General features: G+C 40.1%; 1 protein-coding gene across 1 annotated transcript in view; it reads left to right on the top strand.

Annotated features, from left to right (window-relative positions):
- The first annotated feature begins 5,506 nt into the window (after positions 1-5,506).
- The window catches only part of DHRS9 (dehydrogenase/reductase 9), a 28,942-nt gene continuing 9,058 nt past the window's right edge, over positions 5,507-25,390 (top strand). The window contains exons 1-4 of the mRNA XM_014785876.2: positions 5,507-5,629; positions 16,437-16,807; positions 18,016-18,274; positions 24,488-24,651. Coding sequence (XP_014641362.1) covers positions 16,495-16,807; positions 18,016-18,274; positions 24,488-24,651 — 736 coding nt within the window. The 5' untranslated portion in view covers positions 5,507-5,629; positions 16,437-16,494. The remainder of the gene's footprint in view (positions 5,630-16,436; positions 16,808-18,015; positions 18,275-24,487; positions 24,652-25,390) is intronic.

Below are 25,390 nucleotides of genomic sequence, written 5' to 3' on the forward strand. Positions count from 1 at the left end.
TTTTTAAATAACCATAATACCATCATCACATCTGAAAAATGAACAATATTACTTAATATAATCAACTATCCATTATTTAAATTTCCAATTGTCTCATAAAAATTGTCATAAATGGATTTAGTGTTGTTTTAAAGTATGTTCCTTTGAATTAGGATCCAAATAAGATCTGCATATTGCAGTTGATTATTACATCTTTGAAGTCTCCTTTAATCAATAGATTCTCTCTCCATTTTTTTGCATATGATTTATTCTTATTAAATAAATCCAGTTGTCTGTCCTTAGAATTCCTCCATTGGTTTCCCGATTAGAGCCCCAGGGTATAGTTTAACTTGTTTCCTGTATTCTCCTTATTTCTTGAAAATTGGTAATTGGATGTAAAGCCTCTATTAGAGTCAAGCTTTTTTGTTTTTGGTGTTTTTTTGTGGGGAGAGGAGATGGCAGGACTTTTTCCTAGCTAGCATTGTGTTGGATATTATCATTTTCAGCGCACTCTTTTTTGTTTGTTTGTTTGTTTTGGTGAGGAAGATTGGCCCTGAACTAACATCTGTTGCCAATCTTCCTCTTTTTGCTTGAAGAAGAGTGGCCCTGAGCTAACGTCTGTGCCAATCTTCCTCTATGTTGTATGTTGGTTGCCGCCACAGCACGGCTTGATGAGTGGTATAGGTCCACGCCCAGGATCCGAACCTGTGAACCTGGACCACTGAAGCAGAACACACCAAACTTAACCACTATGCCACCGGGTGGGCACCTCAGTGCAGTCTTTTAAAAATATCTTTTCCTTTTTCTCTTGCCTTATCCTCTCTTTGTTTCACCTACCCCACCTGTCTACAAGTGATCCATACTAACAACCCACTGCCTATCCCTCCATATTTTCTCCGTGTTCACTTAAATATCTTTATGCACATGCACACAGAGATTCTCTGCTCGCTTTACAAAAATGAAGTCATGGAAAGCCTCCAAGCCAAGTAATAGAGCTCTAATTTGTTCTATATAATGGCTGCAAAATAATATTCCAAGTTTTCTCTACCACAATTTACTCATCCATCCCACTTGGAGTGGCAGTCACTTTGTTCCTGGTTCTTATTGCCATATCTCATTCATATATACTGGCCTTTGTTTTTATAGGCTAGATTCCCAGGAGTGGGATTGTTGGGTCAAAAAGTAATATGTATTTTTTATTTTAATAGATGTTTCCGGCTTTCAAAAAAAGGCTGTAGCGCTTCACATATCTATCAGCAAAAGATGAGATTATCCCTTCCTCCACAATCTAAAACAGTCTCAAGGAGCAAAAATATAGTCACAAATGAGAGTTGCATGTTGGGAGCTTGCGAGGAGCGGGGCTCATTCAAGGAGAGGAAAAAGCTCTATGGGATTCCTTAACCAGCAATTAATGAGCTACTGGTGAGTGATTCCTCAATAGAAATTCATTCATCTTCTATGTCATGAGCTTAACACAGGCCTGGCACAGAATAAACAATTCAGAATAACCCAAAGCAGTCGGAAGACAGTAATCTCTAACTGCTAAGAGTTATCTCTAACTCCTCTCCATTTCAACTGATCCCAGTGAGTTCTTTCCTACTGGATAATACTTGCGTATTATGCCATGTGATGTATCTAGCATCTGCTCTTAATTTCATTTGATTTTATCTATCTTAGCTAAGATTCTGGGAAAAAGTTGTCTTGGATTGGAAGAAACCAGGAAACTTAGCAAAAGGATCATTCTTAAACCAGGTAACTTTTTTTGAATTCTCTACATGTGATGGTCACACCAAAAGGAGTACCCACCTCCTTCCCTCTGTGAGAGACTCATTTTTTTTTATTACGCCTCCACTCTTATTCTTGAAAGTCTCCCTGTTGCCAGGAATCCCCAGTGTTTCTGGTCCTTTACCTCCATTCTCATCCATCTTCTCTCTAGCTCTGTTCACCTTTTCAGGACAATGATCCCCAATATAATACTCCTCATCCCACCTTTCAAACCAAGACCTCTTGTTTGAGTAAGCTAAACGGATGTGTGTTCTGCAAATAAGAAAAGTATTTTTTCAAACAATGTACTAAACGTTCCCATGACTCAGTCCCTAACTATTAGTGTATCTAAAGATCTTAGAGTATAGGGAAACAAAAGATCAGCCCAGCTTCATCTTACAGTGGGGAGAGTCAGGAAATACCAAATGAGTAACAAATCTCCTAGTTTTGACCAAGCATAGCTATGCATTTATGGCCAGCATTTGCAATTAAGCTGCTTACATGTCAAAGGCGTTGTTGACATAGTAAGGGGCCATTTATAGTGGAAATAAGAGAACTGTCCGTTGACAAAGAGAGGAGGAAGAAATTACAAAGTTTACTATTTTAAATATGAAGTCATAATGCCAATTCATAATTATTCAAACACACTCCACTGAGAATGACCTTGGAGAGAGGATTGTATTATTATGCCAGGAAGGAGGAAGTCAACAAGCACACTCCATAAACAGCCTTGCCCTTGGCATTCATACAAGAGTGACACCAGCCATACTTCAGGAGTCGGATCCACCACAGCCTGCAGGGCTGGGGTAAGTGCTTTTCTCCATTCCACTCCCATTTCAGGTTTATCTGTGGCTTGGGCCTCCCCTGCACAGTGCAGTTGCAAGAAGCCTAATGTAGGGGGGCCAGCCTCGGTGGCATAGTGGTTAAGTTCGGCTTGCTCCACTTCAGCAACCGGGGTTTGGTTTCTGGATGCAGACCCACACCATTCGTGGCCATGCTGGTTTGGCAACCCACATACAAAATAGAGGAAGATTGGCACAGATGTTAGCTTAGGGCAAATCTTCCTCAGCAAAAAAAAAAAACCTGATATATGTCACCTGAGACAGCCTTGAATTTGGATCTCCTCCTTGTGTTTTGGTGTCTGGAAAAGGGCAGAGAAGGCACCTGTGGGCAGAAATTGGAGAGAAATATGGGAAACATATGGATTTAGAAGTAAAAGGAGAGTCATATGTTTAGTGTTTTGTCCATGGCAGTCTATAGAATTACCGTCTAATTATCAACATTGAAATTTACACTTGAATGAAATCCACAGTGCAATCTTCCATTTTAAAAAGAACTAGGAAAAAAATAGAATGGCAATTTGGATTTTTTACATCACCTTTGATGACCAGAAGTCTGATGTAGGGAGAGTTCTGGACAAAGTCGCACTTTCATCGGTTGCGTTATTAAGGAATGGAATGAAAGAAAATTTAGCACTTGAGATGTGAATTTGAATACAGATATGGTTAGAGTCCAGATAAGGTGATAGTGACAATGATTTCATTAACTGAACACCTAAATGGGACCATTTAACAAGGAGAGCGTGTGTTCCAACCGTGGTGCCAGGGCTACTGAAACTGAACTCTTAGCATTGGGTCCACTGGAATTGAGGGATCCAGACACATGGCAAGAATTCTAATTCTCAATATGCAAATCTGAGAAAACATCTGATTTTTTAAAAAGCCTATTTGGGAAGATTTTAAAACAGGGCTGCACTAGACAAGAATATTGAATCAGCAAAACTTACTAATGTTACAGTATTTTCTTTGCCCTTCTCTCTTCTCTGCTCCACGACCACCCTGATGCCTGCAGCTCTCCACCTCTCAGTGATGATAACTTGCTCACAGGCAGGGTCTGACATTAATCATTTATATCTTTCGTTGTGTGGATTTAAGTCAATGTATTATTTCTCTAAGAGATTTTCTATTTAAGCCTTACCTTGACTTGGGGAATGTTAAAGGGGATGAAGTATATTTGGCACCCTAAATCTTTTTTTGTGTGTGAGGAAGACCAGCCCTGAGCTAACGGCAGATGCCATTCCTCCTCTTTTTGCTGAGGAAGACTGGCCCTGGGCTAACATCCATGCCCATCTTCCTCTACTTTATATGAGATGCTGCCACAGCATGGCTTGACAAGTGGTGCTCAGTGCGCGCCCAGGGTCGGAACCTGCGAACCCTAGGCCACCAAGGCGGAGCGCGCGCACTTAATCACTGTGCCACCAGGCCGGCCCAGTGGCACCCTAAATCTTTACCTGAGTAAATTTCAGTCTTAGTTTTTTGTTCTTTTGGAGAAAAAAGATCCCCATTTAATTTAGAGGGTGATACCAGTGTCTAGACTCTACCAGACAGATATGTTCATTCATCTAGTCACCCTGGCTAAATCACAATAAACTGTATTTCTCAAAGAAGGAACACAGAAGCCTGGGAAATCTGAGATGTATAGCAATAAATTGGTATGTAAGGAAGCTGAAACTAAATGATCAGTGGCGTTCGTATCTGCGTGTGTGTAAGCAGCGGGGATGGTGCGTATTAGCACCATCTCTTCCCCCTAGTCATCTGCAGCTGCAATACTTTCCATTGCAATCCCAGGACATGCCAAGTCAATAGTGATAGATTAGCAGACATTTGGTCCTTTGAGGACCAAATGTCCTGCAAGGATTGTGATAAGCTCTGAGACCAACTCTGGGAAGGAAGGGGGTATCCTTTCCTATTCTCAGTGGTCTCAGTTCTAGAAACCACTTCAGTAAAGTCTCTTTGTCATACCTTAAAATACAAATTAAGACTCATAAATAAGTCTAAAACCTCGTTTCATTAAATTATTTTGATCTCCTTGCTTTCTAATGTTTTAAAAAGTGCTAAAAAGAATCATCAGAGACAGATTTCCCCTACCTACTCCCTTAGGAGGGAAGGAGTACTGAATCAGCAGAGGCATATTAACGGGAAGAAAAAAAAAAAAACTAGTGATCATGAATAATAACCATAATTTAAAAATTAAATGATTAAAACAATGTACCAGGCAGTTTACAAAATGTGTCCATGTTACATTATTTCTGCTGCTGAATTTGGTCAACAGACTGTACCCACAGTTAAAGGAACATTATTGATCATTTTTAAGTCTGTTCTAAAAGTTGCTAAATTTGGGGCTGGCCCCGCGGCTTAGCGGTTAAGTGCGCGTGCTCCGCTACTGGCAGCCCGGGTTCGGATCCTGGGCGTGCACCGACGCACTGCTTCTCCGGCCATGCTGAGGCTGTGTCCCACATGCAGCAACTAGAAGGATGTGCAACTATGACATACAGCTATCTACTGGGGCTTTGGGGAGATAAAAGGGGAAAATAAAAGGAGGAGGATTGGCAATAGGTGTTAGCTTAGGGCTTGTCTTCTTCAGCTAAAAAAGAGGAGGATTGGCATGGATGTTAGCTCAGGGCTGACCTTCCTCAAAAAAAAACCCATAATAATAAAAATAACAAATAACAAATAAAAAACAAAGTCTCCAAGATATATTGATAACTGGAAAAAAATAAAAATAAAAGTTGCTAAATTTAATTTACTAAAGATAGTGCGACTTCTTTGGAAACACGTGATCAACAGCTTCTTGGCTTCCTTTATCCATTGAAGAGATATTTAGTCATAGCCCAGTGTCACAATGAGGGTGACTCACAGCCTGGGAACCTGAGGACTCCTCACATATGTAGGTGCTCAAAGCTTGACAGAGGCCCAGTCTCCTCCACCACGAGAGGATCAGCGAGGTCAGGGTGGCACAACTCTTCCTTCCCCCAGCACAGCGGGCAGGTCGCAATCAGCCCAGCAAGTCCACAGCAGCTCCTGTGTCCCAGTTCATCTTTAATAAGGTAACTAATGACCGAGTTTTGTCATTTATTCCTTCATTTCTTATGTCAATCTTCCAACTGTCTTTGATTTTCCTCACTCTTACAGAATTAATCAAGTTGTCCTTCATATTGTGGTCAACTGTCACTATAAAAAAATAATAATAATATGTTAGAAGGCTGTGATGAGCACTGGGCCCATCTCACCACAGAAGTGATCGAAATGTCACCCAGGGCCTTGCCTTGAACTTCCCCAGGTCTCCCTTTGAATGTTCTTTAGTGCTAGAGTTACAATTAAATTTATATCTGGTTATTCTCTCTGTGCCTTTTCAACCGATCTGTGAGTCTTATAATTAATGGGAAGCTGGAGTGGGGAGGGGCTTCACATAGAGGAATCTTAGCTGAGTTTCTTTCTGGAACAACAGATCTGTTGCCAACTGCAGGTCTGATCTGTTTGTCCACCTGCTTTACCAATATTTGAAAGGTGTGCCCAATATTTAGAACAAGACTCAATGTTTAAATACAAGAAAAACATTACTGTTTCATACATTTCAAATGGGGAAAACGGAACTTGTTCTTAAAACTCTTATTGCAAATGTTAGTTTCTTAAGGTAACTTCTTTAAAAACTCAGACCTTTTCTTATGCCTCAAAGATAACCACGACTGAAAGAAATACACTGAAGGTTAGAACACACTTTTTGCTTCTACACATAACATTCTTTCTATATTCTAAGCTTTCTTTGAAGCCTTATAACTATAAGCTATAATAATATACACTGTATAATCTCTTCCAGTTAGCAATTTTTATTCAGGGACATAAGTAAAGTAACCATGGCTTTAAGAATAATTCTTAACCTGCCAATACTGTCAGAAAACATATTGGCAAAATAATATACCTAGGAGGGACTGGGAATATTAATTAATTAATTTATAATTATGGATGTTATAGTGAATTATAATTAAAAAGTTTTGAGAGAAGGTGAAAGAAAATCAGAGATACTTTTATCCTTAGAACTAAAAAATGCAAAACGTAAATCCATCAGGCCTTCCCTACAAACGAGCGAGCTGGCACACCTCTGCTAGGAGACTGTCTTAACGAGCCTGCAGAGGAGACATATGCTTCTCCGCACCTCACTGCCCCACTACACAAAGCAGGGTACCATGGGCCCGTTCCCTCCTGCAGGAAGCAGGATTCAAGGGAAATGTAACCAGTGGAGGAGTTCCTTCATCCCATTCAGTGAGGGAACTTACAGTCCCGTGATGATGAATACCATCTCAACTATACCATCAGCAGCATCATAATCATTATTATTGTTATTATTATTTTAATCAGACCTTCAAAGGAGCATTTGTTGCTTAATGTAAGCATATTTCATGTAGAATCCTTTGGCTCCATTTAAAATTTTTTTTTAGATTTCTAGGTGCCCAACTTGAACCTTTTTTCCACAGAAACATAATTCATTAGTCATATGAATTAGCTTGTGTCATTAGGGCCAAAAGTTCATTTTTCTTAAAAAAGGTTCAGCAGAAATCTCTGAAGGGCCACTTGGGTTAAGAAGTAACACAATTTCCTACTTCAATGAATACGTAAAAATAAAAAGGAATTTGGTGTAAGTTAACCAGGTTTACGATATTTAAATGTACAAGGGACAGACGTGCAGACTGCTGTCAATATTAAGAAAGCTTGTGCAAGAGAACCTCAGAAAGAAAATGTTTTAGAAAGCTATTGCTAAATGCTCTCTATTTGATGTATTTGGATGAACAACTTAGTTGTTGATTCAACTTAGGCCAGGATTGCAACAAATTGAAAGTAAATAAAGATTCTACATACTCCTTTCAGTCAGGGTGATTGACTAGTTTTGGTATTGCTTTCTAAAATAAAGCCCTTGATGGAGTTAGGTGGAAATAAAATCAAGTCATGTGGGAAGAGGTATCTAGAAAGGACTCCACATTTCTTACAAAAAGTATATGAACAATGACAATGAAAGACTGACATTACTTTCTGTTCTTTTTTTTTTTTTTTTAACCTGTGTCATTTATTTTTAAAGGGCAGAGAAAGATGAATAAGGGAAGGGAAACAAAGGATCTTATTTTAGATTTTTTACTAGGGAAACAAATCCAGGAAGAGAAGACTAAAAAAAGCAGAAGTGAGCAAGGATAGCAATCGAGTTGCAATATTTTCCTATAGCCACAGACAGTTACTACTTTTAAGCATTTTTGTATGGCAACTGAAAGAGAAAATTAGTTCGCCTTTCTTGGTTCCTTTCGAATCTTTGTGGCATGGTAGGGAAGTTTGAAAAATTATTTTCATTCCTTCTATTGACTGATAACAGTTAATCTCTTTGCAGTTCTTCCTTCTCTTTTTAACCGGTTTATGAGTTCAGAGATCGAAATTTTAGTCTAGCCACTCTCTGGCACATGACCTTAGGTATGATACCTACCCTTCTTAGCTCACAGTAATATTTTGACAATTAAATGAGATAACTATTGCTTGAACACTTTTCAAAACTTTTTGTGTGTGTGTGTGTGACGAAGATCAGCCCTGAGCTAACATCCATGCCAATCCTCCTCTTTTTGCTGAGGAAGACTGGCCCTGGGCTAACATCTGTGCCTATCTTCCTCCACTTTATATGGGACACAGCCACAGCATGGCATGACAAGCGGTGCATCAGTGCACGCCCGGGATCCGAGCCCAGGTTGCCAGCAGCGGAGCGCGCACACTTAACCGCTACGCCACGGAGCCGGCCCCTCAAAACTTTTTAAAGTTATCTAAATTGGAAGTGTGAATATTGTATTATGATGATGATTATTACTATCCTTCTGCCCTGATGATTCAAAAGGCTGAAAGACTAATCCAATTATCACCAGAACCCTGGAGTTAGAGTGGAAACTTCTTCTCTTCCGATCTTTCTTCTTTCCTCCCACAACATTTAATTTCTTACTGCCAAGTATCACACAAGGCACTAGTGGTGTAGAGAAGTGCCTGCATAGCCCAGACCCCCAGAGTTGAGTGGGAATCCAGGCAGCTGTGGAGCAGAGAATTAAAGCATGGATGGTGGCATCAGAGTGACCTGGGTATCAGTCCCTAAAACAGCACTACAATTGTAACTTGAGCCAATCAACCTGCATTTCTGAATTTGTTTCCTGATCTATAAAATGGAGATAATTTCATTGTAAGGTATAAATGAGATAAATATTTATGGATCCTAGCAGAGGGCCTGGAATATGGTAAGCACTCAATAAACCACAGCAGAGTAATCTCATTCCTACCTGACTGGGTTGTACGGGAGGAAGATGTATCCTGTACCCTCTCTGGGCCCTTTCTGGCTGGGCTATGAATTAAATTGACATGAGACAAAATAACAGGAGAAAATTAAACAAAGCTTTGTAACATGTATACAGGGGAGAGACCCAGGAAAAACTGGTTAACTCCTCAAAATGGCAGAGGTTCTCATTTTAAATACTATCTTCAGCTAAAGACAAAGGAGAATGTTGGAGGTAGGGGTTTGGGATTTCAGAGGGAAGGAAGGCAATTCACGTGGAAATGGAAAAGCAAATGTTTGAGAATGTGGCCCAAGAGACAGAATTTCCATAAGATGGGTTTGTTGGTGCCTTTCTTATCACACCTATTTTACATTATACTATAGTTACCTCATGGTGTTAGCTCCTTCCTGGAACAGGCCTTCTATCTTAAATTCTTTTAGGCAGTTGGGGGGAAGGCCAAAGTTTCTTTCAGAGTCTTTTGTTCTTAAAAATAATCAAGGGAAAGAAACACATTTTGGGGTGGCCAATTCTGATCCCCCACAGGGTCAACTGGGAATCTCAAGGACCAGGGGTTTTCTAGGAGCACATTCTGAATTCTGTAGAGTCAACTGGCCACCCATCTAAATGGCACCCCCAGGGGAGTCTGTAGTGGCCCAAACTCAAAAAAGCCAGCCAGAATTTAGGCCTCACAAATGCTGTGAGTGCTAATTTAATAGTTTCTAAATTCACAAGTGTGTTGTACATGAATTTGGCTTTATTCATTGTCTCCTATCCTCCTGATGACAAAAAGGCATTTTTTTAAATCATAGAAATTAATGCTTACAGCAGCAGGATATGAGCAATATTTATAAGTAATAAAACTTTTTTGTTAAGGCTATAAAAAAAGTAAACTCTTGAGCCAGCCCTGATGGCCTAGCGGTTAAAATTTGACGAGGTCCACTTTAGCAGCCCGGGTTCAGTTCCTGGGTGCGGAACCACACCACTCGTCTGTCAGTAGTCATGCTGTGGCAGGGGCTCACATAGAAGAACTAGAAGGACTTACAATGAGAATATACAACTATGTACTGGGGCTTTGGGGAGAAAAAGAAAAGAGAGAGAGAGGAAGATTGGCAGCAGATGTTAGCTCAGGGTGAATCTTTCCCAGCAAAAAATAAATAAATAAATAAAATAAACTCTCATCAATGTGGCACTATCAAGGAACCAACGACTGAGTTCCCAGAACAAGTAGTTCTGGGGGCTGTGATGTTCTCGACCTCCCAAGACAAGGAAGCTGTAGGTCAGTAGTTATCAACTGGAGGTGATTTTGCCCTCTAGGGGACATTTGGCAATGTCTGGAGACATTTTTGGTTGTCACAACTGGGGGGGGGATGCTATTGGCATCTAGGGGTAGAAGCCGTGGGTGCTGCTAAACATCCTGCAATACACAGGAGAGGCCCTGTAACAAAGAATTATCTGGGCCAAAATATCCAAAGTACCGAGGTTTAGAAACCCATGCCTAGATATGAGCAATACATAGAGCAGACCTGACAAAGTGACAGTGATTGATCCTGCCATAATGAGAAGGTTCTTCCTGTGTAGCAGGCATTAACTTTATTTTACCAGATACTCTCCAAGGTAGATGTTATGATCTCTATTTTACAGATAGGAAAATAGAGGCTAAGAAAAGATAAATAATTTACCCAAAGGCCCTCTGATGAGAGAGGAACTGAGAGTGAACTTCTACCACCTCTACCTGTTCTGAGGCCTGGGCTCCTGACCCCTGCCCTATTGTCATGTGTATGTATGTGTCTGTGTGTTTGGCCTCGGTCCTTGCTTCCCATATTTTTACTAGCAAAGTGGCTAGTGTTTATTCTTGGATTAAGAAAAACCTCCATGACCAGTTCAGAGGATGTACATTTAGAATTGCACCCATTCTCATGCACAGCGGTGTAGGCGCTGCAGATCTGCTTTCCCTTCCTCTGTTCTGAGCCTGGATGCGCCCCGAGGATCACAGCCACTGGGTGCTAAGCAGACTGTTATAGTCAGAGGTGCATCTTGCCTTGAGCCAAGAGATCCCCTGCTAAGCAGTTTGTTGTGAGATAAATTGGAAGACACAACAGAGAAGCAAACAACCCAAGCAACTAAGGTCAGTGCCCTGAGTCTCTGAATTGTTGGTTCCAGAAGCCACGTGGAGGTGACCACAGCTGGCAGAGAATGGTTGAAGCAACCCTATTACTTGCTGTAACTCATTTACTTCTCGGTGGTCAATGAACCAATCAGCCATCGATCAGCTTCTGTGTACGGGTCATGTTCCCAATGACTCTGACCAAGGGCTGCTGTTCAGAGGTAGCCTCTTGGCTAAAATACTATTAGAGGTCAAGGTATGTATTGGTTTGTGGCTGACTTTGTCCAATGACCTAGAGGAATGTGAACCTTAGGGATTGAAGAAGAACCAATATTTTTGGACAATAATATTTGGGGTAAGGGTTTGCAAAACTCTAGGTCAAAGTTGGCAGTCCCTTGGATTCAAGCCACAGGCTGGGACACCAGCATTTGAAATGACGCTCACCCCAGAGGTGTACCTAATGAAGACAACACATTTTAATGTGAGCCCATCCTCAACAACTAGAAAGCTCCTCTGTTTGTTGTCACCAGGGAAAAATGGGTTTGGCTAGGGAAGGAGGAGGTTGAGAGGGAGATGAAGAGGATAAGGAGGGAAGAGGCAGTCTGACTGCTTTGGTTTGAGTTTTTGTTTTTCTCCAGTGGTTGTGAAGGTGAACTTACCAAAGAGTAGGAGGTAGAAAACTTGGTGTCCAAGGTCACTAGATTCTGAAGTCCTGGGGTTCTTACCTATTACGTGCATGGAACCCAAAGCAGTCCAATGAAGCCTTTTCTCAGGAAAAAAAACAAATGTCTTATTTTCTCTTGCCAAATTTTTAACTTTTTATTTTGAAATAATTTCAAAGTTAGGGGAAAGTTAAAAGAGTAGTACAATCCAGATTCACAACTACTAACATTTTACCACATTTACATTCTCATTCTCTCTTTATATACATATATATGTGTTTTTAATATGCTTATTTATATACATATTATTATTATTTTCTGAATGGTTTGAGAATAAGTTGAAGACATGGTACTCCTTAATAATCTTTAAATACTTCAGTGTGTGTTTTCTAAAAATTAGGACATTTTCTACCTAATCATAGTATAATTATCAAAATTGAGAAATTAATACTAATGCAATATTATTTTTCAGATCTACAGATTTCACTCAAATTTCACTAGTTGACTTAATAATATTCTTTCTGGAAAAAGAAAAAAAAATGGTTTTCCGGTCCGAGATCATATGTTGCATTGAGTTGTGACATCTGTTTAGTCTCTTTTAATCTGGAACAGTTCTCAGTCTTTCTTTTCCTCCATGACTGACATTTTTGAAGAGTACAGGCCATATATTGTATAGAATTGGAAGGCACAGCTTCTGGTTATGCACAGAAGTGCTGCTGTGTCCTTCCCACTCTACTGTACACATGATGTTGGTTTATCCCATAGAGAGTGATGTTAATTGTTATCACTTGGTTAAGGTGGTATCTGTCAGACTGCTCCACTGTGAAATTACTATTGCTCTTTTTTGAATTAGTATGTATCTTATGGGGAGATTCTTTGAGATTCTGTAATTATTGTTTCTCATCAGAATTTCATCCACTAGTTTTAGGATCCATGGATCAATCTTGCCTGAAACAATTGTTACTATGTCAGTTGCCAAATGGCGATTTTCTAATTCCATCGTTCCTTTTACATTTATTAGGCGACATATTAATTCTTCTATAAAATGAGGCAACTGATATGCGCTGTCTAACTCAAAGGCTGTAGAGGATCAAATGAGACCTTCATGTAAACATGCAGCAAGGAGGGCTTCACTAATGGAAGCCGTTGTTTAATATTACTTCGCTTGTGCTTGCCCCTGGCAAAACAAGACAACACAGAAACTTTCACTCTCTGCTCTAGGGAACATTAAACCCCATGAATATTCACCTCCTTCAAATAACTCCCATGGGAGTTTGGATTGCAATGAAGGCTACAGAATCCATGTGGGGAATATATCCCTTAAAATTTCCTTAAAATGTCTAAATACGTAATGTTGCAAGAGTTAGTTACACCAACCCCCTCCCTCAAAATTATACATTTTTGATGTAAATATTTGAGAAGGGGGAATCTTGCTACACGGACATTGATTTGCAATAAGTCAATAACTCCTACACAAGAAAAATTTGCGGAAGTTATACCAAATTATTAAACCATGATAGTCTAAAAACTTGACTACTTTAGAAATAGTCACAGCTATACCACAAGAATCAACTAGTTTCCCCAAACTTACCATATTTTAATATTTAATTCTGACTTTTTTGTGTGTATGTGTGAGGAAGATTAGCCCTGAGCTAACATCCCATGCCTATCCTCTTCTTTTTGCGGAGGAAGATTGGCCCTGGGCTAACATCTGTGCCCATCTTCCTCCACTTTATATGGGACGCCGCCACAGCATGGCCTGGCAAGCAGTGCCTCCGTGCACGCCCGGGGTCCGAACTGGCGAACCCTAGGCCGCTACAGCAGAGCGTGCGCACTTAATTGCTATGCCACTGGGCCAGCCCCAGCTTCTGACTTATTTTTATCAATTGACAATTCTTTTACCCTTTTTTTCATTAGCTATAGATCTTTTGGTGGCAAAAAAGATGAAAGCAGAGCCCAAAATTTCCTTAAGGAGTGAAGAATATACATTACATTGAGTCATTTTTTTATCTGAAATAATCTGTTCCCTATACAGCAGTAGAAATAAAATTGTGTGTATGTGTGCACATACGTGTGTGTGTATAATTTTATCTGTGTGTATGTTTATATTTCTTAATAGAGAAAGAAATATTTACATATAGAGGGGAAAAAATGGAAGAAAATGTATCAAAATTAAGTCAAATGTTATAAACATTACTTCCTTGTTTAATTTTTCTGTATTTGCTAATTTTTTTTTACCATGGGCATAAGTTACTTTTACAAGCAGAAAAAAATAAACAATTTTTAAAAATGGGTTAAAGGAAAAACCAAGAAATAATTGTAAAAAAATAAAGTTGAAATAGTTTATAAAATTTCTTGGCCTTGCAAGTACTTTTTAAACACTGTCCATGAACAGTCATGATTCCAGAAGCATCCATGAGGTCTGAACTTCAACTCAGGTCCTATTATTCTCCTCTATGAGGCCCTCAAGGCCCCTCCTTGATTCTAAGGCTGGGCCTGGATCAAGGGCAACGATATTGTGTGGATATAGGGCAAAGCAAGGAAACTTTCTGAGTCATGAGGGAAGGAAATAAAGTTTTTCCCACATGTGATGTTTTCTGTGACCCTTCTTCCTTCCACAGGCAGAGAGAGCCAACACAGGCCCAAGGTTGCTCCTACATGACGAGGGATATGATGCTCTTCCCTTGGGTTGCCCTATGGCTGTGAATTAGGAGGCCTGGGCCACCATCATGCTCCGACCTGAAGCAAGCAGGCAAAGACCCTCTGGTTCTTGCTCACTTCCCCCTATGGGGGGGCTTGCTCTTCCCCAGCTCCCATAAAAGTGATAGTGTTGGCTCTCTTTGTAAATAACAAACATTGCATTATATATGGAATTTTATACCTGAAAACAGTTTGAAATCTTTCCTTGAGATATTTTTAATATTACACTTTTAAATTAATATTACACTTAATTTCAATGATCCAATTGCCTGATTCATCCACAGCTGTCATTTTGTAGCCAAACCCTTGTAATAATTAGTGGAACTTTCAAGATGGCAATATATTTCAATGGTCACAACTATAAAATTAATACAGTATTCTTTCTTTAATGTTTATTTTTAATTCAAAAATAATTGTGATGCTATTTCTTTTTTTCTTTTTTTAGTTACGAATTATAGTTTAGTGTTTATTAGCAGCAAATAGGGATTTCACAGCCATTTTGTAGAATGAATCCAGGTAAAAAACTAATTTTCCTAGTAAGTAAATACTGCTAGTACTCCCAGGACTGTTTCACTAAAAGCTTCTAATATTGAAGCATCATTTCTTTAAAAGCCAATTTAAAAAAATCTTTAAGTCCAATTAAAAAAGAATCTTTAAATCAAGCATCATCATACAGGTTGATCTGTTGTTTAATGATTTTGTTCTGAAATTTTGAAAGGAGTAAATAAGAAACTTTGAAGCTAGTGTTGACTTGATCTACATGAGGAATCACAGGTATGTCACCAGGCGTCTCCGGCTCCTTCCTTAGGTTGCATTCCTGGGGACACAGCCGTCCAGGCTGATGAGTTACAGGGAGCCAGTCTGGCCTCTAGGAGTTAATCTTTTTTAGAAGATTTAGTAAATCCTTGTCTCAGTTCTGCTCCAGAAGCAGGGTCCACAGCTAATCCTAATAGGCTCTGTGTGCATCTCGGTGAGGGGTGAGACCTCTCCAGGGACTGGGACACTGGCGGCGGCCATTGCCGTGGCCTGGTGTGGGCGTGCTGACACAGACGCCATTGGAGTTCTCCCTGAGGCCTGCTAGCCCAGGCGTGATGCTATTTCTAAATTGGTGTAGTGAGTGTACATGAAATAAAATTTCCTTAAATTTTTTTTAAAGTGATATATGCTGAGGGGAAATGCAGGTGCAGGCTTCTGAGGAAAGAAGAAAAGAAGCCTTCTAAGCCTGTTTGATTTTAGGCCCCAGGCTCCCTCTAGCCCTGATAAAATTACTTTTCTAGGTAGTTCTGCTGCACTATGGTCAAAGCCTCACAGTTTTAAAGTATGAATTTGCTTTATTTTTTCCTCTGTACATGTGATTTCTTTTCTTACAAGAAGTTGGTGTCCAGAGAGGACAGAATTTGAGGATTCAGGATTTTGGTTTGCGATACTGTGCCCTTGGCCATCATTTCTCTCAATCTCTTCCCATTCATCTCACCCTCTCTTGGTGAACTCATTTGTGGCCTCAACACTTTAATATTCTCTGCAATGAGTAGTAATAGTCTCAGAGTTGAGTTGAAGGATGACCTTAACCATTTAAAATAAGAAAATGGAAACCAACTTAGAATTATTTTTATAGTGGCAACACCAAAACACTCTCCTTTTCCTGAAAACCTTAAAATAATTAAGAATCTGATAGAACAATCAAAATTGAATGACATGTTCTAATAGATTTTGAGTCTATTCTGCTCTTAGATTTCATGAAGTAGCAAGAGGTAAGATTTACATGAAAGTCTACCTTTCAGATAGATGAATTCACATATGAGATTAATGTGACATCAACCCAATACCCATGTCAACCCAATGACCCTTGTCTGCTTTGCCACTGCTCCTCTCTCTCTCTACCAGTTCCTTTCTCTGAATACTACTTGGCTAGTTTTTGCATTACTTTAGAGGAGTGGTTTGGCATTTAAATGGCCACCTTACCAACCAAATAAGAGTTATTGTTTTTTTAACTATCTATTTATCCACTCAAATGCATTAAAATATGTCAAGTTCATCAATCCCGGGTTATAATATCTTGATGGTTCTAATTTGAATTTTCTTTCTACTTTTGAACACTCAGGACATCATCTTCTTTTATTGTTTGAGAAAGGAATACCCCCGTCACATACAGGAGAAAAATGTTATTTTGGTTGTTAGCTCTCCTGATCCTCTGTGGTTTTCTGTGGAATTATAAAGGACAACTAAGGATTGAAAACATCACTGATAAGTACATTTTCATCACTGGGTGTGACACGGGCTTTGGAAACTTGGCAGCCAGAACTTTTGATAAAAAAGGATTTCATGTAATTGCTGCCTGTCTGACTGAATCAGGATCTAAAGCTCTAAAGGCAGAAACCTCAGAGAGGCTTCACACTGTGCTTCTGGATGTAACTGACCCAGAGAACGTCAAGAGGACTGCCCAGTGGGTGAAAGACCAAGTTGGGGAAAAAGGTGAGTGACATGGGGATAGGAAGAGAGGCGATGGGAGTAGCAAAGTAACTAAAGCTAAATAAAATGTGTTGGGATTTTAAATGATCTTTCAAGAAAAGATTCCTAAATACTAGCTGTGTACTGGAGAAGATTGGAGAAATCTTAGGATAGCCCCTGACTAGTTCCAAGTTGCAAGCTCTCTGTGTGCATGAGAGACACAGCCCAAGTTATCCTCAGTCTTGAGTCCCAGTGGGTGAATTTAGAACTGAGATGGAAGTATTGACTTTTCCTTGTCTTCTCCCATGAAGTGCTACCGTAGCCACATTCACAGCAAAGGAACTTGGGGCTACAATCTATAGGAAAACAGGGGAGCAATCCCCGAAATTGCCATATGGATACCTGGGCCCCACTTTTCACTACAAAATTGCTCCATAACCTGTACATTTTCAGTGGAAAAGGCAGAAAACGGCCTGAGAATTTGAGTAGAGGTGTCTTAGATAGTAATGAGACAGTAGTGAGCCATTGGATCTCATCCTGTGTTAGATTCTGCTAAGACGGCTGCCTTCTGAACTAGAGGACTTTTACTGGCTTGAGTGAAGTTTGAAATATTCTAACGGATGAAGATATTTGGGTCCACAAAGGAAAAAAAAAATGTATGTGATTTTTCTGTATCACATCTTCACCATATAGTTGAGACTCTGATGCCCAAAAGCAGCGGTTTTATAAGGCTCCAGATCATTTTTAAAGCTTAAATTCCAAACCCTTTTACCACTATTAAATGTTTCCCATCATAAAATAAGGAAGTAAATGATGGAATTTTTTTACCAAAAATTAATGTGAAGCAGATTGATGTTGCTCTTTGTCCATATAGAACAGTTTATAAATATTCTCTGGCCTTGCCATCTAGCAAGGTAGGAAAAATAGGCCAATTCACTCTTCATCTGAGATTAGAAAGCAAAACATCTCACTGAAACAGTATCAGTATTTGACATTCAGAACCAGAAACAGGGTAATTGTGAGACTGGCTTCCAGTAACACAACTTCAGCTATTTCAATTTAGCCTCCTACACTCTCTGCTACCAATTCCTAAAACTGCAAAGTATTTCAAAGCAGGAGTATGACTAGGAGAAAATAGTACCATTGTGTAAAGCAGGGGCTGTATTTCCAACAAGGACGCCCATATAAGTGTCACCTTCTACCACACCTCCTTTCCTTCCTCTCTGTTCCAGGTCTCTGGGGTCTGATCAACAACGCTGGTGTTCTTGGTGTGCTGGCTCCCACTGACTGGCTGACGGTGGAGGACTACAGAGAACCTATTGAAGTGAACTTGTTTGGACTCATCAATGTGACATTAAATATGCTTCCGATGATCAAAAAAGCTCGAGGGAGGGTTATCAATGTCTCCAGCATTGGGGGTCGACTTGCGTTCTGTGGAGGGGGTTATACTCCATCCAAATATGCAGTAGAAGGCTTCAATGACAGCTTAAGGTAAAGCAAACATTGATATATTATTAAGAAATAGCTGCTAACATTTATTGAATGTTTATTATGTACCAGACACTCTGTTTGGTGCTTTAAATTATTCCCAGTTTATAGATGATACCACCGAAACTAAGAGAGATTAAGTAATTTGCCGAAGGTCACCCAGCTGTTAAGTGGTAGAACTGAGATTTGTGCCTAAGTCTATTTAAGTCTTTTTTACTTTTTGTATTAATGCATGATGCAGATAGTGGTGGCAAATTCATATTCAACAAGCCAATTTGTTAAATAGTTAGAGAATCATGGAGAGAGGCTAAATCAGGGTAGCTCTCTCCATTGGTGTTACTGTTGGTTTCAGACACAACAGTACTATCTTGGTTAAGTCCTCAGTAGAAAATTATCTGGTAAAGTAAATGTAATTATCACAAAGTAATGACTCAGCTATGCAGCTTTTTTTTTCTCTTATTGCAAATTCTGGTCCCAAATCTCCATACATCTCAGACACTATAGCTAAACGGAAGGTAACCTCCCCACCTTCACCCCAAGGACAAGAAAAACAGCTTTCCTTTGATGCTTCCATTTCCAAATGAAACTCAGAACAGGAGTTGGCTAATCAGAGGTGAAGATTTCACTACCACAAGAAAGCACTGACCACATCGTTTTGCTCTGTCCTACCAGGGAACTCCAGAGCATAAAACAGAAGACCAATTTACCAAACAAAGTTCCTCAACTCAATGCCTCAGGCATGGATTTCTTTGGGGTTACAATGTTTGAGGTTCACTGGGCTTCTTGAATCTGTAGGTTTATGTCTTTTGCCAAATTTGGGGAGTTTTCAGCTATTATTTCTTCAAACATTTTTTCTGCAATCCACTTTTCTCTTCTCCTTATGGGACTCTAACACAAATATTAGACCTTTGGTTTTGCCCCACAGATCCCTAAGGTTCTGTTCACTTTTTCAATCATTTTTCTCTCTGCTGTTCAAATTGGATAATTTCTAATGGTCTTTCTTCACATTCACTGACATGCCTTCATCATCTCCGTTCTGCTATTGAGTCTGACCAGTAAATATTATATTCTGGTTATTGTATTTTTCAAGTGTAAAATTTTCATTTGGTTCTTCTTTATATCTTTTCTTTCTTTTATGAAGCCTTCTAACTTTCCATTTACTTCAAGACTGTTTTCCTTTATGTCCTGGAGCATTTTATAATAGCTGCTATAAAGACTTTGATAATTCCCACATCTGGGTCACCTTGGCATTGGAATCTGTCCATTCTCTTTTCCCATGTGAGTTGAGATTTTCCTAGTTCTTTTTATGTATTGTATGCTGACTATTTGGAATAATATGAGACTATGAGTCTTATGGAGAATGTTGATATTTTTGTTTTAGCAGATGATTGACCAAGTTGTATTCAAGTAACAACTTCCAACCAACTTTCTGTGGTTTGAGATTCCAAAGTTTCTTCAGTTTTCAAAGGCTTTGTTGTGATATTCAGATATGTCCCACATACATACTACACAGTAGCCAGTCTGAGATGTGGAAGATGGTCTCTGTCTCACAGTTCAGTTCTCTAAGTAAGATCCACACGTGCACTTCTGCAGTGCATAAACAATGTTATGGGGTCACGTTCCTTAGCTCTCCACTTTCTATGATCTCCCCAGTTTCTTGTTCCCTGGGACTACCCTCCAACCAGAAGTTGCCATTCTGCCATCCACATCCCACATGTGTGATGGGCATGGGACCACGTGAAGGGAGGAAAGAGAGAGTCAAAAAGCAACAAGGTTTCTTCCCACTCTCTTGGGACCACAGTAACTTTGATTGGAGAGGAAGGTTCCCCTCCTTCAGAGTTTTAGGCATCTACAGGCCCCTATTTCTGTCACTGTTGCTGTTGATACCGCCATTGCCACAAAATTATTTGGGGACTGGGCTAAGAGAGAACAGAGAAAAGAAAGGAAAGAAGGAAGGAAGGAAGGAAGGAAGAAAAAATGGAAGGAGGGAAGAAAGAAAGGATATCCCCCAGTCTCCTTGAGTGTTAGTATTCACCTTGCCAACTCCTCAAGCCAAAACAATGGGCTTCTCTTGCAGTTCTCTCTGTTCATGAATGGTGTCTCTCCTGGAACTCTTTCCTTCTACTTCTGAGTTTTGGGTTGACTTGAGTCCAGATCAGGGGGTCCCGAGTGGAGGAAAAACAGGAAACACATGGTTGGTTCAGTGATACTTCAAAATCTGCTCTTCTTCCCTAATTCACCTACAATAGTCCTGTTACTGCACAAAATTGGGATTCTCTTGCTGGATGCACATAAAAAAGCCAATTATTACAGCATTGGCTTTTGGGAAAAGAAATGTAGCTTTATTTTGCAAGATCAATCTGCAAGAAATTAGGGGACGCATGCCCTCAGATCTGTCTCCCCAATCCAGGGCTTGGGGCACAATTTATGAGATGAAGGGCAGGGCAGTCTGAAGTGTGGAGATACATGGTTGGAGGTAAGGAGAAATGAGGTAATTGATGATCTGTGCAAGCATAGTCAAGCTTCATGCCTCTTCATGGGGCACATGTTCACAAAACGGCAGTATTACCATGATCTGAGGGTGAAGGTTTTAGCTCCTTGTTGTCAAAAAGGTCACTTATTGAGAATTTGCTCAGGCCCAGTTGATGGGTTGGTGGCCTCAACTGGCCTGAACTAGACAAAAGGTCTCGGTTCCTTAAAAACCATTCTTAATTACTCTGTTGATAAGATGAGGTCAGTTGAACTGGTCCTTGAGGGCCTGCAGTTACAGTTATTAGCTGTTTCACTTTCCGCAGTTTCAGTTCTCTGCAGTCAACTACCATCCAAAAATATTAAATGGAAAATTCCAGAAGTAAACAACTCACAAGTTTTAAATTGCTTGCCATTCTGAGTAGCATGATAAAATCTTGCAGCATCCTGCTCTGTCTTGCCCGGTACTAACTCATCCCTTTGTCCAGCATATCCCCGATGTATACGCTACCCTACTCCCACTGTTAGTCATTTAGTAGCCATCTCATTCGTTAACAGATGGACTGTCAAGGTATCGCAGTGCTTGTGTTCAAGGAACTCTTATTTTATTTAATAATGGCCCCAAAGCCAGCTTTATTATCAGTTGTTGTTAATCTCTTACTGTGCCTAATTTATAATTTTATTTATTTATTTATTTTTCCCCCAAAGCCCCAGTAGATAGTTGTATGTCATAGCTGCACATCCTTCTAGTTGCTGTATGTGGCACACGGCCTCAGCATAGCCGGAGAAGCAGTGCATCGGTGCACGCCCGGGATCCGAACCCGGGCCACCAGCAGCAGAGCATGTGCACTTAACCGCTAAGCCACGGGGCCGGCCCTGTGCCTAATTTATAAATTAAACTTTAGTCTAGGTATGTATGTATAGGAAAACATAGTATATATAGGGTCTAGTTACCGTCTGCAGTTTCAGGCTTCTACTGGGGGTCTTGGAACTATCCCCCACGGATAAGTGGGGACTACTGTAGTAACATTTGCTTTTCAGATTTCTTACATAGCTGGCCCATGCATTCTGTCCAGGTGTTGTACCTGCATTCAGTGGGACAGACAGGACTGTGTGTGCTTAATCTGTCTTCCCTGAAACCAGAACTTACCACCATCAATTCAAAGCCCCTAAATTGCAAGTGGTTGTATCAGTCAAGGTTCTGGTAGAAAATGGAGGCACCTTAAATTGGGTAAATGGACCAGAGTTTACTTAAAGGACTAGTTGCAAACATGGAAGTTGTGTAAGGAAATCCCAAAGGATAATGTAGTATCTAGGGGCTAATGACAGCAGGGACTGTCCATAGGACTGAAGGGACAAGGAGACAGGGCAGTATCCAGAACCTGGATACATAGAGGCTGTCACCTTCAGTTGAGGGATGAAATTAACCTGTGCCGACTCCACAGGAGGAATAAGTAGCCCTATCTCTTGTCTCTCCCTCTGGTCTCCCACTGGTACTCCCAATTGACTATACCCAACAGAAGCCAAAATATAGTTAATACAGGTCAGCTTCCCAGGATACAGTTCAAGCAGAAGGGTGAAGGAGACTAGAGAAGCAAATGGAAGGTATCCGGCTGAGTGGTCATGTAAGAGGCACAAGAGAATACAAAATTAGGTATAGGCTTTTCTTTAATTCATCCATTTATTTATTCAACTAGTATTTGTTGAAGGCACATGTTAGAGCTTATGATCTATACTATGGATCTAGGTTTAGCTTACTAGTAAAAGGTTAGACTATTCTACTGAGATTAATAAAGATAGAGCAACTCCGTTTTGCCATTTAATCAGGTAGCCAGGTTTGATTCTTCCAGGAAATAAACACGATAATGTTATAACAATGCTTCTCAAACATTAATGTGCATATGAATCATCTTGATCTTGTCAAAATGCAGATTCTGATTCAGGGGGTCTGGGGTGGGGCCTGAGTTTCTGCATTTCTAATGAGCATCCAAGTGCTACTTATGCGTCAGGTCTGACACTTTGAGGAGCAAGGTTGTGAAGAACCTCCATTAGTCTGCTTGGTTGCTTTTTGGTTCCACTCTATCAGCAACAGTACCTTAATAAAATTTTAGCATACTTAGACATTTACTCACTTTTTTTTTTTTTTTTGGTGAGGCAGATCAGCCCTGAGCTAACATCCATGCTAATCCTCCTCTTTTTGCTGAGGAAGACCGGCTCTGAGCTAACATCTATTGCCAATCCTCCTCCTTTTTTCTTTTTTCCCCAAAGCCCCAGTAGAGAGTTGTATGTCATAGTTGCACATCCTTCTAGTTGCTGTATGTGCGACGTGGCCTCAGCATGGCCGGAGAAGCGGTGCATCGGTGCGTGCCCGGGATCCGAACCCCGGGCTGCCAGCTGCGGAGCGCGTGCACTTAAACACTAAGCCACAGGGCCGGCCCTGAGATTTACTCACTTTTAAAAAGAGATTTCAACTGAAAGGTTTGTAGGATTTGCAAAGCAGCTATACCATGCCTGAAAGTAAGCAGTGAAGAATGCTTATTTCTCTCAAAATCATGGAACTGGCATTGGAAATGGTATTGTGCATGCAGGCCACAGTCCAGTGGTGGCTCCAGAATTTCTATATATAGGAGGTTGGACTCTACAGTTTCTTGTACAGTCCAATTGCAAGAGGGCTGAGACCTTTTAAAGCTGTAATTGCCCAGCAAGCATACTAGTTTCATACTGGTTTTACTTACCTGGTAAGCTTAGTTGGGTGACTTTAAGCAATTTGTCCCTAGATTGTTTGTTATTTTCATGAGTGGGTAGAGAGACAAGTCTTCCCAAATACCCACTTGGCCCTGTTACTGTCCAAAATCCAAAGGAGATCAGATGATAGGTGAGTAAAATATAATTAAGTTGGAAAATAACCATTTTTTTAATGCAGGCAATATGCCTTTCAAAATCTTTCAAGGTCAAGCTAATTTGCATTTTTGTAAAATATACTTCAAACTAAACAATAAGTATATTGCTAGAAAGCAGAACCTAAGATTGACTAAATAACATTTTTTTACTGGTAGAGTTCTTAAAATTTTTTGTGGCGAAGTCTTCTGTAAAATGAATAATTACTTTCTTATATACTCCTGGTGGAAATATAAATTAAATGTAGGAAATGATCATTCATGTTATGGTTTATAATACATTGGTTTGCTTTAAAGAAAGAGGCACCATGATTCCGCTAAAACCTTGTTGCCCAGTAAATGAGTAGACTTTAGGTTTTCTGAGGCCATATGATAAAAGAGCTTGCTGAGCAGCATAGGAAGCAGCTTAGTCGTGTCAGGGATTGTCGCATTGTGTCTCTTAGCGTATTCTCATTTGTGATGCAATCTCCTCACATTCCTAGAATGAATGTTAACTTGTCCATCCAGGCCAGTCGTTAGTTGATTTCACCATAAGTTGCTCTGAGTACTGAGAAGAAACCTGTCCTTAGTCCAAGTGCTTGTCAACTAACAAGAGAGTATGGTTTAGGGGGAATACTGGACTGGGAGTAGGTCCATCCAGATCCCTTTCCTGTTCTTCCTCTAAACCAGCCCTCACTTTACCACTCTGAACATCAGTTTCCTGCAAAATGAGGGGGGGACAACAAAATTCTCCTTTCCAATGCACCCAACTCTGTGATCCATGAAAAGATTCACAAGAAAATAGTCATCCAAACAGCAAACATTCTCCAAATAAACCTGATTAAACATCTTCAACGGGTTCTTTTCACAGGCGGGACATGAAAGCTTTCAGTGTGCACGTCTCATGCATCGAACCAGGATTGTTCAAAACAGGACTGTCAGATCCAGTAAAGACCACTGAAAAAAAACTTGCCATTTGGAAACATCTGTCTCCAGACATCAAACGACAGTATGGAGAAGGTTACATTGAAAAAAGTGAGTTTCTAGGCGAACCCAGCATCCTCTGAGATTTATTATCCTAAGCAGCGTGAAGGAGATTCAAACATAAAGGAAAAAAATAAGGTTCCCATAGTAATACACCAATAGGGATCTTAAATACAGATCAGGGATCCCTATAAATTCCAGTGTCATTGCTTGCTTCTCCGAGTGTTTATAAACATTTACTGAGCATTTACTAAGTGCCAAGTTCATACTAAGTGCTTTATGAATTTACTCCTCATTTACTCCTCATTTACTCCTCAAAAGAACTACAGAAGTAGTGAGCAGAGGATTGGGAAGGTGAAATATCCTACCCAAGGTTATACAATTCCTCCGGGTCATGCCCAGACTGGCGCCCACAGTCTTTGCTTCTACATAAAACTCCTCTTTTTGGTAAACTCCAACCTCCGACTCATCACTGTTCCAGGATTTATGGAGGTTACATATATAAAGACTCAGATTCTGACCCTTAACTAGCTTACAATCTAGTTTAAAAACAAAAAGTAACCAAGTGAGACAGTAAAACAATGAGATTGTACAGCATGCAAGAAAATTGATGCCTTACTTATTAGACATAAGCCAACAGCCCAGAAGGGTGCTAGATATTGTGGTCTCTAATTGCCCAAGGAATTCCGATCAGGAAAAAAACATTGCTGGTTAAGAAGCCTTTATGGGACAGGTCAAGTTTGAATAAGGCATAAAGGACAGGAAGGAATTATTTGGGTAGAAGCGTTCT

The sequence above is a fragment of the Ceratotherium simum genome, chromosome 9 (genome assembly GCF_057802395.1).
Source record: "Ceratotherium simum simum isolate JZ-2026a chromosome 9, ASM5780239v1, whole genome shotgun sequence".
NCBI classification, from domain to species: Eukaryota; Metazoa; Chordata; class Mammalia; order Perissodactyla; family Rhinocerotidae; genus Ceratotherium; species Ceratotherium simum.